Source organism: Magnolia sinica, chromosome 5, assembly GCF_029962835.1.
Source record: "Magnolia sinica isolate HGM2019 chromosome 5, MsV1, whole genome shotgun sequence".
In the NCBI taxonomy this organism is placed as follows: domain Eukaryota; kingdom Viridiplantae; phylum Streptophyta; class Magnoliopsida; order Magnoliales; family Magnoliaceae; genus Magnolia; species Magnolia sinica.
Genome location: NC_080577.1, coordinates 58,563,734 through 58,581,202, shown reverse-complemented (window position 1 = coordinate 58,581,202; position 17,469 = coordinate 58,563,734). Strand labels below are relative to the sequence as shown.

At 39.1% G+C, this 17,469-nt stretch overlaps 1 protein-coding gene and 1 long non-coding RNA gene across 2 annotated transcripts; one reads left to right on the top strand and one right to left on the bottom strand.

Moving 5' to 3' along the window:
* Positions 1-1,431: 1,431 nt before the first annotated feature.
* LOC131247319 (uncharacterized) lies at positions 1,432-4,015 on the bottom strand. The gene is made up of 3 exons (XR_009171634.1): positions 3,962-4,015; positions 3,290-3,391; positions 1,432-1,486 (listed from the first exon to the last, which is right to left on the bottom strand). It is a non-coding gene; the product is annotated as an uncharacterized LOC131247319 (long non-coding RNA).
* Positions 4,016-11,739: 7,724 nt separating this feature from the next.
* Positions 11,740-12,397, top strand: LOC131247048 (uncharacterized). The gene is made up of 3 exons (XM_058247493.1): positions 11,740-11,976; positions 12,102-12,236; positions 12,374-12,397. The coding sequence occupies exons 1-3, from the start codon at positions 11,740-11,742 to the stop codon at positions 12,395-12,397; spliced, it is 396 nt and encodes a 131-aa protein (XP_058103476.1).
* Positions 12,398-17,469: the final 5,072 nt, after the last annotated feature.

Below are 17,469 nucleotides of genomic sequence, written 5' to 3'. Positions count from 1 at the left end.
TGCTATGACCATGATGAAGTTGCCCATTTCCTATGGATAACATTGGAGTGGCCTGGCCATTTGGATAGGCCGTGTTTATGTATTTGGTTGCCATTAATGGAGTAGACCCGGATGTGCGTCGGAGCTATCCGGATGAGCGGGGGTCCCTGGAAGATGGGAACCACTGTTATGACCATGATGAAGCTTTCCATTTCCTATGGACAACATTGGAAGGGCCTGGCTAATTGGAGTAGGCCGTGTTTATATCTATATTTGCAGGGACCACACCCTTATCCTATAACCTAAACGTATACTCAAATCCCAAAACCTATAACTACAACCTAAACCTTAACCTAAACCTATAACCTATAACCTAAACTCAATTCCCTAAACTTAATTCCCTAAACTTTAACCCACAACCTAACCTAAACCTATACTTATAACCTAAACCTATTCTCAAATCCCAAAACGTATAACCTAAACCATAACCTAAACCTATAACCTATAAGTTATAACATGAACCTATAACCTAAACTCAATTCCCTAAACCTTAACTTATAAACTAACCTAAACCTATAACCTACAACATTAAGCTTAACCTATAACCTAAACCTATACATATAACCTAAACCTAAACTTCTAACCTTAACCTAAACCTAAACCTATTCTCAAACCCCAAAACCTATACTTATAAACTAAACCTAAACCTTAATTTATAACCTTAACCTAAACTTATAACCTTAACCTATAACCTAAACCTAAACCTAAACCCAAAACCTAAATGTGTTCTCAAATCCCTAAACCTAAACCTACACCCAATCCTCATCTCAACTCCCTAACCTAAACCTAAACCTAAACTTGAAAACCCAAACCTAAACTCGATCCCGAACCCGAACCTAATTTCCTAAACCTAAACCGTAACCTATTCTCAATTCCCTAAACCTATAGCTTATAACCTAAACCTAAACCTAAACCTAAACCTATAACCTAAACCCAAAACCTAAATGTATTCTCAAATCCCTAAACCTAAACCTACACCTAATCCTAATCTCAACTCCCTAACCTAAACCTAAACCTAAACTTGAAAACCCAAACATAAACCCGATCCCGAACCCGAACCCAATTTCCTAAACCTAAACCTTAACCTATTCTCAATTCCCTAAACCTATAGCTTATAACCTAAACCTAAACCTAAACCTAAACCTAAACCTTAGCCTAAACCTAAACCTAAACCTATAACCTAAACCTAAACCTAAACCCAAAACCTAAATGTATTTTCAAATCCCTAAATCTAAACCTACACCTAATCCTAATCTCAACTCCCTAACCTAAATTTAAACCTAAACTTGAAAACCCAAATATAAACTCAATCCTGAACCCGAACATGATTTCCTAAACCTAAACCTTAACCTATTCTCAATTCCCTAAACCTATAGCTTATAACCTAAACCTAAACCTTAACCTATACCTATAACCTTAACTTAAACCAAAACCTATGACCTAAAACCTCAACCTATAACCTAAACCTAAACCTAAACATAAACCTTAACCATAACCTAAACCTATAAACATAACCTAAAACCTAAAACCAAAACCTAAACCTAAAACCTAAATGTATTCTCAAATCGCTAAACCTAAACTTACACCTAATCCTAATCTCAACTCCCTAACCTAAACCTAAACCTAAACTTGAAAACCCAAAACTAAACCCGATCCCGAACCTGAACCCGATTTTCTAAACCTAAACCTTAACCTATTCTCAATTCCCTAAACCTATAGCATATAACCTTAACCGAAACCCAGACCTAAACCTTAACCTATACCTATAACCTTAACCTAAACCATAACCTATGACCTAAAAACTTAACCTATAACCCAAACCTAAACCTAAACCTAAACGTTAACCTTAACCTAAACCTATAACCTTAACCTAAAACCTAAAACTAAACCTAAACCTAAAACCTAAATGTATTCTCAAATCCCTAAACCTAAACCTACACCTAATCCTAATCTTAACTCCCTAACCTAAACTTAAACCTAAACTTGTAAACCAAAACCTAAACCCGATCCTGAACCCGAACCTGATTTCCTAAACCTAAACCTTAACCTATTCTCACTTCCCTAAACCTATAGCTTATAACCTAAACCTAAACCTAAACCTAAACCTAAACATATAACCTAAACCTAATCCTAAACCCAAAACCTAAATGTATTCTCCAATCCCTAAACCTAAACCCACACCTAATCCTAATTTCAACTCCCTAACCTAAACCTAAACCTAAACGAGAAAACCCAAACATAAACCAGATCCCGAACCCGAACCCGATTTGTTAAACCTAAACCTATAACCTTAACCTAAACCATAACCTATGACCTGAAACCTTAACCAATAACCTAAACCTAAACCTAAACCTAAACCTTAACGTTAACCTAAACCTATAACCTTAACCTAAAACCTAAAACCTAAACCTAAACCTAAAACCTAAATGTAGTCTCAAATCCCAAAACCTAAACCTACACCTAATCGTAATCTCAACTCCCTAACCTAAACCTAAACCTAAACTTGAAAACCTAAACCTAAACCCAATCCCGAACCCGAACTCGATTTCCTAAACCTAAACCTTAACCTATTCTCAATTCCCTAAACCTATAGCTTATAACCTAAACCTAAACCTTAACCTAAACCGAAACCTAAAGCTTAACCTATACCAATAACCTTAACCTAAACCATAACGTATGACCTAAAACCTTAACCTATAACCTAAACCTAAACCTAAACCTAAACCTTATCCTTAACCTAAACCTATAACCTTAACCTAAAACCTAAAACCTAAACTAAACCTAAAACCTAAATGTATTCTCAAATCCCTAAACCTAAACCTACACCTAATCCTAATCTCAACTCCCTAACCTAAACCTAAACCTAAACTTGAAAACCCAAACCTAAACCCGATCTCGATCCCGAACCCGATTTCCTAAACCTAAACCTTAACCTATTCTCAATTCCCTAAACCTATAGCTTATAACCAAAACCAAAACCTAAACCTAAATCTAAACCTTAGCCTAAACCTAAACCTAACCATATAACCTAAACCTAAACCTAAACCCAAAACCTAAATGTATTCTCAAATCCCTAAACCAAAACCTACACCTAATCCTAATCTCAACTCCCTAACCTAAACATAAACCTAAACTTCAAAACCCAAACATAAACCCGATCCCGAACCCGAACCCGATTTCCTAAACCTTAACCTTAACCTATTCTCAATTCCCTAAACCTATAGCTTATAACCTAAACCTAAACCTAAACCTTAACCTATACCTATAACCTTAACCTAAACCAAAACCTATGACCTAAAACCTTAACCTAAACCTATAACCTTAACCTATAACCTAAAACCTAAACCTAAACCTAAAACCTAAATGTATTCTCAAATCCCTAAACCTAAACCTACACCTAATCCTAATCTCAACTCCCTAACCTAAACCTAAACCTAAACTTGAAAACCCAAACATAAACCCGATCCCGAACCCGAACCCGATTTCCTAAACCTAAACCTTAACCTATTCTTAATTCCCTAAACCTATAGCTTATAACCTAAACCTAAACCTAAACCTAAACCTTAACCTATACATATAACCTTAACCTAAACAAAAACCTATGACCTAAAACCTTAACCTATAACCTAAACCTAACCTAAACCTAAACCTTAACCTAAAGCTATAACCTTAACCTAAAACCTAAAACCTAAACCTAAACCTAAAACCTAAATGTATTCTCAAATCCCTAAACCTAAACCTACACTTAATCCTAATCTCAATTCCCTAACCTTAACCTAAACTTAAACTTGAAAATCCAAACATAAACCCGATCCCGAACCCGAACCCGATTTCCTAAACCTAAACCTTAACCTATTCTCAATTCCCTAAACCTATTGCTTATAACCTAAACCTAAACCTTAACCTAAACCTAAACCTAAACCTTAACCTATACCTATAACCTTAACCTAAACCAAAACCTATGACCTAAAACCTTAACTTATAACCTAAACCTAAACCTAAACCTAAACCTTGACCTTAACCTTAACCTAAACCTAAACCTTAACCTATAACCTATAACCTAAACCTAAACCTAAAACCTAACTGTATTCTCAAATCCCTAAACCTACACCTAATCCTAATCTCAACTCCCTAACCTAAACCTAAACCTAAACTTGAAAACCCAAACATAAACCTGATCCCGAACCTGAACCCGATTTCCTAAACCTAAACCTTAACCTATTCTCAATTCCCTAAACCTATAGCTTATAACCTAAACCTAAACCTTTACCTAAACCTATAACCTTAACCTAAACCAAAACCTATGACCTAAAACCTTAACCTATAACCTAAACCTAAACCTAAACTTTAACCTAAACCTATAACCTTAACCTATAACCTAAAACCAAAACCTAAACCTAAAACCTAAACGTTAACCTAAACCTAAACCTATAACCTTAACCTATAACCTATAACCAAAACCTAAACCTAAAACCTAAATGTATTCTCAAATCCCTAAACCTAAACTTATATCTAATCCTAATCTCAACTCCCTAACCTAAACCTATACCTAAACTTGAAAACCCAAACTTAAACCAGATCCCGAACCCGAACCCGATTTCCTAAACCTAAACCTTAACCTATTCTCAATTCACTAAACCTATATCTTATAAGCTAAACCTAAACCTTAACTTAAACCTAAACCTAAACCTATAACCTTAACCTAAACCAAAACCTATGACCTAAAACCTTAACCTATAACCTAAACCTCAACCTTAACCTAAACCTAAACATAAACCTTAACCTAAACCTATAACCTTAACCTAAAACCTAAAACCTAAACCTAAACCTAAAACCTAAATTTATTCTCAAATCCCTAAACCTAAACCTACATCTAATCCTAATCTCAACTCTCTAACCTAAACCTAAACCTAAACTTGAAATCCCAAACCTAAACCCGATCCCGAACCCGAACCCGATTTCCTAAACCTAAACCTTAACCTATTCTCAATTCCCTAAACCTATAGCTTATAACCTAAACCTAAACCTTAACCTAAACCTAAACCTTAACCTATACCTATAACCTTAACCTAAACCAAAACCTATGACCTAAAACCTTGACCTATAACCTAAACCTAAACCTAAACCTAAACCTTAACCTATAACCTAAAACCTAAACCTAAACCTAAAACCTAGATGTATTCTCAAATCCCTAAACCTAAACCTATACCTAATCCTAATCTCAACTCCCTAACCTAAACCTAAACCTAAACTTGAAAACCCAAACATAAACCCGATCCCGAACCTGAACCTGATTTCCTAAATCTAAACCTTAACCTATAACCTATAACCTAAACCTATAAACTATAACCTAAACTCAATTCCCTAAACCTTAACCTATAACCTAACCTAAACCTAAACCTATAACCTAAACCTAAACTTGAACCTAAACCTAAACCTAAACCTAAAACATAAAACCTAAACCTAAACCTAAAACGTAAATGTATTCTCAAATCCCTAATCCTACAACTGGAGTCTCAAACGCCAACAGGGAGAATCTTTCAGCGATTTCACAACCCGCCTGGTGAGTACCCAAGTTTGTATTTGGGTCATGTTTTTTACAACATCTGAATTTCTTCCAGCCATACTTGGAACTTGAATTATTTCATGGGTTTTGGGATATGAAATTTAGTAAATATCTAACCATTTTTAAAAGAACACTACCACAGAAAATTTCTATATCAGCAGTGTCTTAATGCTTGGTTTTACCCCATTTTCATCTACATATCATTCCTGGGGCAACTAATAGAAAATCTGAACGGTTCTATACTGGCAAAGTAAGCATACATTAAGTTTCTTCCTGTCCTATGCAAGGCTTTGACAAACTGAATGAGACAGTTGAGAAGTGGGAGGGCATAACAAAGGCACCAGCATGATTTAATCTAAAGCTTTTTGCTGACAAAGACACATATGAAGCCATGGATTAACTTGCAAAGTTGCAGAACAAGACTGCTCACCAGCTGGCCATGGAAGTCATCTGCAACTGAAATGAAATGTTTCTCTTGCCTTACTTCAATCTAAGGCAGTTCATATGAGGCCAGAGAATGGTTCTTGGTTCACCATTGTTGAATGGTCTTGTAACTCTTCACCATTAGTAATTGCTTCAATTTGAGGCAGCTCATATGTGATTGTAATTGAATGAATAAATGATTATGCAGGTGATAATTAAATGAATGAATGATTGTAATTGAATGAATGAATGATTATGCAGGTGGTAATTGAATGAATGAATGATTGTAAATTTTTTTTTTTAGGCTATAACTATAGATATTAACCGTAACTGTTACAAAATTCGGGATATTGCTATGGATCCAACACTACTTTTAGCTATCAATAATATCCGTAGCTGTAGGTTTTTTGGCTACAGAAAAATTTGCTACGGATTATATCTATAGCTATTTTAACCTATTGCTACGGATTAGATCCGTAGCCATAGGTTTTAGACCTATTATTTCGGGACCTACGATGACGATCGTGCCAAGGATGTGCTACGGATTTAATCCGTAGCTATAGGTCTATGGCTACGAATTTAATCTGTAGCCTTTGCCCATTTTTCTGGTAGTGAATTTATGCATGGTTGATTATGTTATTCATGCATCTGGCATTACATAGTATGTGGATTTCGTCCTTGCTTCATCAGGGTCGTAGCCTCTATAGATTCATCGTGGATGGCCATGATTGGACACTGGAAATGTTACCTAAGCATATGGGATGCATAAGATGTCCTTGGGTGAAAACTCCAAAACTTCCATGGCACCAAGGATATGCCCCAGTGTCATGACTGGGTGGAACCATGAGCGCACGAGGGCATTACACCATTACGCCGCGACTCCCACTATCGTGTAGTCGGTTGGGATGGGGTGTGGCCTTACTCGCATGAGAGAAAGAGGGCAGTAGTTAAGCTAAGTTTGACCAGCTCGTAAATGGGTCCGCTACTGTTGAACCGTGCTAGTGATTGGCTGACCACGGGAGGGTAGTGAGGTCTCCTATGGTCGTTTGACTGTGCGGGTCTAGAGAGCGGTAGTCATCCTGCAGTGTACTTAACCCTGGTAGATCCCTTATGATGGAACTGTACTGATATGTGGATTAGATATGACGACTGGCATCACTTCGCATTGCATTTGCATCGGCTGTATAAGCCTTATATTGCATCGCCTTGGCATGACGCCCAATACTCATTGCATTATATAGCCTTGGTATGGCTTCCTGCATTATTGTATTGCTTTAGTATAACTTCTTGCATTCATGACAGCCTTGGTAAGGCTAGTGGAGTTGGCTTTGATCATGTTTCCTTCCTGTATCCCCTATTATTCTTCTACACACTATTGTCACACACTTTCACCACCCTCTGAGCTTTCTATAAGCTTATGTACGATTGATGCGTGCAGGAGATCCTAGGTCGGCATTGTAGTAGTGGAGTTTGGATACGAGTTGAGCGAGGACCCAATGTTGCAGATCTTCTTTCCTTCTTCTTTTGTCATCAGATGTATTTCCTTTCAGCCTTGTATCTAAACCTCAAATTTATAGTGGATTTTGTAATGTGCTCCTTTGTTACTTCTAAGATTTACTTGCTGTGATCTTGGGTATGTCTTATTAGAATGAATATATGATTTATGAAAATCATCCTTGTAGGATCCCAAGATCGGAACCTGCTTTAGGAGCCCAAAATGAGGTACTATGGAGGCTTTGCGGCTAGATCTGACTATCGAGTTCCTTGTGAATCCAGTTACTGAGTCTGGGGCATGATATCACGGGAGTCTAAGGAACAATACAGCCTAGGATACAGGTCTTATAGATGAACCTTCAGCTAACGCATACACAGATTCACCGACAGGGGTAGTGGCCTTTGCGCAGTGGTCGCCACTATACAACGATAGCAGTAGGATGTACACGCACTGATGATGTAGAATCTGCAGGATAGAGATCATAGGGTGGCACCCCAAGATAGGGATGTCCAGGGCTCAAACGTATTCGACCGCTTCCAGAGACTCCGACCACCGACCTTTGGGCGAGCACCCTATCCAGTTCAGGCCGAACACTGGTTGGCGAGGTTCGCCAAAATGATGAGGCCGTTAGAGTGCTCAGACTCTCAAATGGTCACTCTATCCATGTACCTGCTTGAGGGTGAGGCTGATAACTAGTGGGAGAGTGTACAAAGAAGCGTGCCAACTGGGTAGGCTTGGACATAGGTTGGCTTCAGGATGAAGTTCCTGGAGAAATACCTCCCACGATCCTGTCCGAATGAGAAGATCACATCGTTCCTGAAACTGAAATAGGGGAACATGATAGTCGCCTCGTACGAGGTACAATTCTATGAGCTTTCTCGATACATACTGAAGGCCCTTGAGGACGAGGAGTACAAGCTGTAGAAGTTTAAAGAGGGGCTCAAGCCGGGGATATAGTCATGGCTATGCACATGGGATTTCGAGGATTTCACAGAACTGGTGGACAAGGCGATGAGAGTGGAGAGATTTTAAGCGCACCATTCGGTCATGTCCCCAAGTTCGAGATGTCCCGATCAGACCAAGACAAACTCCTCCCACCCCACTTGTTCCAGCCTATAGGCACCCCACTCGCGCCCCCAAGGATGTACTGCGAGTACTGTAAATAGGATGACGACACTACCTGATATTGCTACAGGAGGAGAGTCGACAAGGACAATGCGCCACCAACAAACTGCCCCCTGCAGAACCAAAGGCAGTCAAAACAGCGTCCATGCCCCAGCAGCCTAGACCGGGACACCCAGCTCAGCAGAGGGCTCCCCAGACACGAGTATACATAGTTGCTACCATGGAGGCTGAGCAGGACCCCCTTCAGACCATTCCCGGTACCATTCACATTAACGGTACCCTTGTACTCACTCTATTTGATTCTGGTGCAACTCTATCTTTCATTGATTTTGCTATTGCATCTAGACTAGAACTGAACACAACTCAGATGCATGCCCCTTAGTTGTAGCGTCCCCTATGGGTAAATTTATAGAAACAAACAAGACATGTAGAGCATGTCCCATCACTCTTGCAAATCGCAAAGTGACTATGGACCTAATCATCATGCCTGTCAGACAGTTTGGTGTCATCCTTGGGATGGACTAACTTAAATTGGTGTATGCAGTCATGGACTATCATGACAAGACGGTTACTATATTCGTCCTTGGGCAAGCCTCCTTCACTTTAAAGGAGAGGGGCAGGCGCAAAGAGTTCAAGAGCTTACAGACTTTAAGCGAAGCTAAGACAGTAGAAACCACCATTAGTCAGATACCAATTTATGAGATTTCCCAGAGGTGTTCCAAGAAATACCAGGGTTGCCTCTTAGGCGGGCAGTAGATTTCTGTATTGATCTTAATCCTGGAACTGCCCCCATATCGTTGCCTTCGTTTCGCATGCCTCCTTGCAAGATGGAAGAGCTGAGGAGCCAAATTGATGAGTTGTTGGCCCAAGGTTTCATCCGCCCCAACATTTCTTCCTGGAGAGCGCCAGTCCTCTTTGTGAAGAAGAAGAACGGGTCGATGCAACTTTGTATAGACTACAGAAGATTGAATGATGTAATAATCAAGAACAGATATCCCCTACTACGCATAGATGATCTGTTTGACCAGCTTAAGGATGCCAAGTATTTCTCTAAGATAGATCTGCGCTCGGGGTATCATCAGTTGAGAATCAGGGATGAGGATATCCCTAAGACAGCGTTCAGAACTCGCCATGGGCACTACGAATTTTTGGTTATGCCGTTTGGCCTCACCAATGCCCCAGCTGTGTTTATAGACCTAATGAACCGAGTATTCATGCCATACCTGGATCGGTTCGTGATCGTATTTATCGACAATATCTTGGTTTACTCGAAGAGCCGAGAAGAGCACGAACAACACTTGCGCACAGTCTTGAATACTCTAAAGGAGAATTAGTTGTATGCCAAGCTGAGCAAATGTGAGTTCTGGGAAGAGGAAGTAAAATTTTTGGGACATGTAGTGAAGCGGAAGGAATAGCAGTTGATCCAGCTAAAGTGGAAGTAGTATCTAAGTGGGAGTAGCCCACTACAGTCACTGAGGTTCGAAGCTTTTTGGGCATGATAGGGTACTATAGATGCTTTATCAAGGAGTTCTCTAGGATCGCGCGACCGCTCACCCAACTGATGAAGAAAAACAACCAATTTACTTGGGATGAGAATACAGAAGCGGCTTTCCAAGAGTTGAAAATGAGACTGACTTCCGCGCCAGTACTCACTCTCCCACAAGAAGGAGAAATGTTCGTGGCGTATAGTGATGCGTCAAAGTTGGGGCTGGGATGTATGTTGATGCAGAATGACAGAGTGATTGCCTACGCTTAGAGGCAATTGAAGAAGCATAGAGAAAACTACCTGACACACGATCTGGAGTTGGCAGCAGTGGTCTTCGCCCTGAAGATATGGAGGCTCTAACTCTATGGGGAAGAATTTCAGTTGTTCTACGACCACAAGAGCCTAAAGTACATATTCATGTAGAAGGACTTGAACATGCGCTAGCATCGGTGGATGGAAACGCTCAAAGACTTCCATTTCAACATATCTTACCACCCGGGTAAGGCGAACTCCATGGTTGATGCACTAAGCCGAAAGAAGAAGCATGAGTTAATAACTACCTTGATGATCAAGGAGTGGTAGAGGATGAAGTTGATGCAGGACTTCAACATACAACTTACCCTCAACGAGCTGGACGCTTACGTAGCCCTCTTAACAGTGGAGTTGACCTTGGTTCGACAAGTAATCTCTACTCAAGACCAGGACAAGTGGCTTGTCAAAATGAAGAAGAGGTGTAGAGGCGAAGAAATGCTCGGTTGGAGGATTAGTAGTGATGGCGGTCTTCGGTATTAGGGGCGAGTATGCATACCTGACAATGCCGACTTGAGGAAGGAAGTGATGTGGAAACCCATCATTCTAAGCTAGCTATCCACCCAGGTTGCACTAAAATGTATAACGATGTTAAGAGACAATATTGGTGGAGCAACATGAAGAGATACATAGTAGGCTTCGTGGTGAAATGTATGGTATGTCAGAAGGTCAAAGCCGAGCATCGCAAGCCTGCTGGCCTCCTTCAACCGCTGCCGCTAGCTAAATGGAAGTGGGACAACATCTCCATGGACTTCATATCCGGCCTTCCTAGGACACAAAGGAAGCACGAATCAATTTAGGTCATTGTCGATAGGCTGACAAAGGCTGCTCGATTCCTTTCGATTTGTATGATTGATTCGACCGATAGTCTGGCAAGATTATACATTCGGGAAGTCGTCAGGTCCTACGGAGTCCCACGGGAAATCATATCAGACCAAGACTCTAGGTTTACTTTCGCCTTTTGGAAGAGGTTACAGGAAGAGATGGGCATACAGCTCAAGTTTAGCACGGGGTTTCATCCTCAGACAGACTGACTGACTGAGAGGGTAAATCAGATCTTAGAGGATATGCTGAGAGCATGCGTTCGGACTTTCAAGGTAACTGGGTCAATCATTTGGCCCTGACAGAATTTGCATACAACAATAGCTTCCAATCCAACATAAGCATGGAGCCGTATGAGGCTCTCTATGGCCGCCCTTGCTGAGCCCCTCAATGCTGGGCAGAAGTCAGAGAGAGAAGTTTGTTAGGGGCCGAGATGATCGAGGATACTACTCAGGTCATCGACATCGTTCGGAAATGACTACGAACCGCTCAAAGCAGACAGAAGAGTTTGTGGATAATCGACGTCGTGACTTGGAATTTACGGTGGGTGATCATGTGTTCCTAAAGATTTCGCCTATGAAGGGCTTAATGAGGTTTAGACAGAAGGGAAAATTGGCACTGCGATTTATTGGACCATTCGAGATCTTGGATCGTGTGGGAGTCGTAGCGTACCGCTTGGCGCTGCCTACTGCATTGGCTAAGATTCACAATGTCTTCCACATATCCATGCTAAAAAAGTACATGCCAGATGAGTCGTATATCATCAGCTGGGAGTAGATCGAGCTCATAGAGGATGCTTCCTATACTGAGAAACCTATCCGCATCCTGGATCGCAGGAGCAAGTCTTACGGACAAAAACGATATCGGTGGTCAAGATTCTCAAGTCGGACCATGGTGAGGAAGAAGCAACCTGGGAACGGGAAGCAGAGGTTATGGAGAAGTACCCTCACTTATTCGGCGACACACCACAGGTAATTTTGAGGGCTTTTTTTTTTATGGGGGTAGACTGTAACACCCCACATTTTTGGTACGCGGGTGTTACCATTTAAGCTCGTAACCATGGGACATCAAATTTGACTAACGAACAACTTAAACTCAATGAATGCAGGATGGGACTCCTAGTCATCATTGAAGTGGTCCATCCGAGGCCCTAAGAGCTGAGTTAAACCCTACATCAGTCAGAAAGGTAAACTCAACAAAACACCTCAAATTAAAGCAGCTTATAAATGAAAAGGCCGAGCAATATATCTTAGAGGGGGAGGTGAATAGGACTATGCCAAATAAAAATTAATAAGTGGAATATAAACAATAAAATAGCCAAATGAAAAGCAAATAACCAAAGGAAATAACAATCTCAAAAATCAAGTATTGAGAGGTTGATACCAACTTGGTTCTAAGAACAACCTAACACCAAAAACCAATGGTTTATGGCAGGACAACCTTACTAGAATGAGGGTGAGTATCAAAAACTCAAACTGAATAGGATATGAAAGAAATAGAAACTAATCCATTACAACATTCGCCACACAATGTTGAAATGTAAAGATTACAACATTCACATCCACAAATAGATCCCACAATCTTAAACCATAACAGATAAAGAAATAAACCACACATCCACCAATCACAAAGAATTATAGTGGTTCGCTTGTGTGTGCACCAACTGTTAAGCAATAGTCACACAACTACTCCACTCCTAATATCCACTCCCTTGGGATATTAGCGTTTATTAATCAAAATAGGTTTTTCAAGGTTTACCTATAACCTTCACAATTGTGTCTTTCAAGTGGGCTTACACAATTCAAAAACCCCACACTGTAAGTTTTCTAGATCACCTCAGACAAACCAAAAATGGAGATTTTCTGGAACAATCTCACCAACTAAACAAATAGAATTGAATTACAGAAAAAGTAAAATACTTATCTGTATGACGATTCTGAAGCAGTCTGGTAGAACCAACTTGATGACGACGTAGATGTTTAACGTTCAGTCTCACAAATATATAGGGTTCTAAGTCTAGATGATTTTTAATTAAATCAGTAAGGGCTTTGCATTGATTTTGATCTTAAGAAAGGGTAAATCGAATATCCCTTTTCAATATATGAATGGAATAGAGATTCAAAATCAAATTATAAGAGCTACTTTAAAGAATCTAAAATATGCACAAAATAGCTTAGAATGTACTCAAAATTAACTTAGAGTGATTGCTTAAGAATGATAAGAATTGAATAGAAAACTCTGAAATTCGAGCACTATTTATAGGTGAAAAATTGGTTCGCACAATTGGCCTTTGAATAGCTACAACTGGCCTTATCAAAAACGATTTTTTAGTTGCACGACTAGCCTTGTGGGTCCCATGACTGGTCGAGTGGCCTGTTTGACTAGTTGTGGACACCACACGACTGGTCGTATGAGTCCAGATTACTCGCTGGAAAACAAGTCGAGCACTGTACGACTGGTCGAGCACTATTTACACGACTGGTCAAGCAGTTTCCAGGACTGGTCGTAGACCAATAGAAAAATTCTAAAAATTCATAACAAATCCTGGACTGGTTGAAGAAATACTAGGACTGGTCGAGCCAGTACTTGGGCTAGTCGAAAGAACAGAATTTTACACTAATAAAAAGACCAAAATGACCGACCACCTAGATTGACCTTAGATCATGATTAGATCATTTCATATGAACTATCAAACTATCGATCACTTCAGTAACTTTAATTCTTGCGCTCTTCAAAGCTTGAACTCGACATACCAAACATAATCTTCAACTAGGTCTTGAGTTCTTGGACTTTTCTAGTTCCAGATCTTGAATCGCAATGTTCTTGAGAACTAAGTCTTCATTTTCTTTCAGTTTTAAGATCTTGGTAAGTTCGTCGTAGATATTGGCAAGATAGATTCACCATGAACAGAACGAACGTCGAAGATTCAATGTGAACAGATGCACAAGCTTGATACAAATCAAGATACAAACTTGAATTGGTTTGGCACACCAAAATTTGACAATACTTAGGGTTATCAACATAGCACTTTCAATCTCCCCCTTTGTTAAATTTGTGACAAAACCAAAATTACAATATGCAATAGATACTCAAACAACACATTGCACAAGCATATTATGATATGAATTTAATCAATAATCAATAATCAGCTCTCCCCTTAATCCACACTACTCTCTACAAAAAAATATTAGCCCATTTCATCATAGCTATCATATCATATCCTCATATCATTCAACAATGTTCTCCCCCCCTTTTGTTACAACATGACAAAGGAAGCGAATAATGATAAAGGAATATAAGAAGAGGGCAAGTAAAATTAATAACTATTCATCCAAATCAAATAAAACAAAGTATCTGAACTAATACCATAAATAAGAGTTTAAACAACGTAATCCAAGCAGTCAAAGGGAAAAGAGTTAGAATTAAGTTATTACAGATACCATCCAAATAAAAAAGAAACTAAACAGATCTTAAAGAGGGAGTAGGAATAGATGGATCAATTTGATGTAAACCCTTATTAATACACCTCATGTATTTGTGCATATAAGCAAATTGAGAATCCTGGGTTACACGAATCTGAGCCACCTGTTTCTTAAGACTATGCAACCTCTCAGAGAAATCAGAAGGCTGATAATCAGGGTTAGCCTCAGTATCTGATTCAAGTTCATCAAATAAATCACCCATATTAACGTCTTCTTGAGGTAAAGTATCAGCATCTTCATCTTATTCATCTCCTCTAGCATTCCCATCAACTTGGCCAGTTGCCAAGCCCAAGTTCATCTTGTTGATATTAGAGTTGTTAAATGGACAGAGATTAATAGAACCTTCCCCAACAGGCATAGCTATCAAAGCATGATCAGGTAAGGCAGTCATAAGATTAGCAAAAGGAATATCGCTATGACCAGGTTGAAGACGAAACTGAATAATATGATGACAGATAAGAGAAGGAAGATAGATATGGATGCCAGTTACAACAGAATGTATAATGCGGGCCATAAAAGAGGTTAGCTCAGTCTTATTACCTAATCGAGGATAGACATTTGAAATAAAAATATGATGCAAGACCCTATATCTGGGCAACATATATTTGGAACTGAGCACGGTACCGCCGTTCCATTCTGGATTCATGTTAAAGAGAACTATTGTAATCAATTGTTTAGCATTTTCAGAAGGTCTAGCTTACAAAGTGGATATGGGTACACCATCATCAACAATAAGTATATTCATAATTTCTGAAATCAAATGACGATCTACCTTAATTGGACCTTCTCTAGTTGACACAGTAAATGTCAAATCATCTTGAGAGAACTCAGTAATACAAGCATACATGCCCTGCGCATTGGATCGGTATGCAGGACCGCCCAAGATAGTATATTTTTTCAACCTACAGCTTGAAGGAGAGGGATAATGTTGAAGCGCTCAATATGATTAACAAGGACAACACCCTCAACAATAACATTTCTAAGACGGAAATCCCGGATGCTCTCTTGATCCTCTTCGGGAGGTTAAAGGTGGCGCACGATAGTGGGTGCGGAACGGGAAGAAGAGGGACTACAATTGGCTCTCTTCCTATTTATTCATTCCATTGCAACAAAATAACAAAGAAGTAAAGGTTTGCATAAAGGAATGAAAGGATTCCCAGCAAATCAGATTTTAAGGAAGAAACACTTTCAAACCACTATAATCTTGAAACAAGAAGCAAAATCAAGATTAAGGATGATCAATGAACTTAAATATACAAAGAAATAAAAAATGAAGCACTAACCAGAGAGTAATCAGAGATGGGTTTGACTAGTTGTGGTTGGGTTTGATGAAGAAGAAGAAAGAAATGAAGAAAAATGACTTTTTCCCATATAAAAACTCAATTCACGCGTTTCACGACTGGTCGTGTATATACTTAACCGGTCGTGCCACGACTGGTTGAGTGTGTACTCGACTGGTCGTGTAACACAAAAAATGTGCAATTTAAATTAAAATAAAAAATGTAGAATAATATATACAAACATTATGATACAAATGAGCATAAATCATCAATTCATATTGCACATACCAAAATCAAATTTCAATTTTGCAAATTGATTTTTGTCGAGCGGTTTGTGAATACATCAGCTAGTTGATTCTCGGTCAGAATATATTCTAATGAAATTATCTTTTCTTCCACCAATTCACGAATATAATAATACCTAATGTTAATGTAATTGGTTCATGAATGCTGAATAGGATTTTTGGAAATATTAATTGCGCTTTTGTTATCACAATATAACATCATAGATTCTTGCGCAATTCCGTAATCGTTTAACATTCTCTTCATCCATACTAACTGAGTGCATGCATTACCTACAGCAATATATTCAGCTTTAGCAGTAGAGAGCGATATAAAACTTTGTTTCTTACTTAGCTAGGAAATTAGATAGTTCCCAACATAAAAACAACCACCACTGGTCGATTTACGATCATCAATGTTACCAGCCTAATCAGCATCTGTGTAACCAGCTAATTGCACACTAGTATCATGTGCATACCAGAGACCAAGATTAACTGAACTAGCGACATATCGCAAAATTTGCTTAACAGCAATCAAGTGGGACTCTTTAGGGTTCGATTGGTATCTGACACAAATTCCAACGCTAAAAGCAATATCCAGTCGACTCGTAATTAAATAAAGTAAACTTCCTATCATACTGCGATACAACTTAGGATCCACACTCTTACCTGGTGAATCCTTAGAGAGTTTCAGAGTGGTACTCCTTGGAGTATCAAAATTCTTTCCACTCTAAAATCCGAACCTTTTAGTCAAGTTCAGAGTATATTTGGTTTGAGAGATAAAGAATCCATCAGGAAGCTATTTGACTTGCAACCCTAGGAAATAATTTATTTCTCCAACCATGCTCATTTTGAATTTGGATTTTATAAGATGTGAAAACTCAATAGACATGTTAGCACAGGTAGATCCATAGATAATGTCATCAACATAGATTTGCATAATTAGAATATGATCATTATGTCTCTTAACAAATAAGGTTTTATCTACACTCTCCATTACAAACTCATGACTTAACAAGAATTTAGTTAATTTCTCATACCATGCCCTGGGAGCCTGTTTCAAACCATAGAGTGCCTTTTTAGGCGATAAACATGATTAGCATGCTTAAGGTCTTCAAAACCCTTTGGTTGTTCTATGTATACTTCTTCATGCAAATCACC

What these genes read in the sequence shown, in the direction of transcription:
- LOC131247048 (XM_058247493.1), top strand. Translation starts at nt 11,740, where the DNA reads ATGACTACGAACCGCTCAAAGCAGACAGAAGAGTTTGTGGATAATCGA. An exon ending in CATTGGCTAAGATTCACAAT is followed by an intron (nt 11,977 to 12,101) that starts GTCTTCCACATA and finishes CCTGGATCGCAG; the next exon opens with GAGCAAGTCTTACGGACAAA. An exon ending in TATTCGGCGACACACCACAG is followed by an intron (nt 12,237 to 12,373) that starts GTAATTTTGAGG and finishes CAATGAATGCAG; the next exon opens with GATGGGACTCCTAGTCATCA.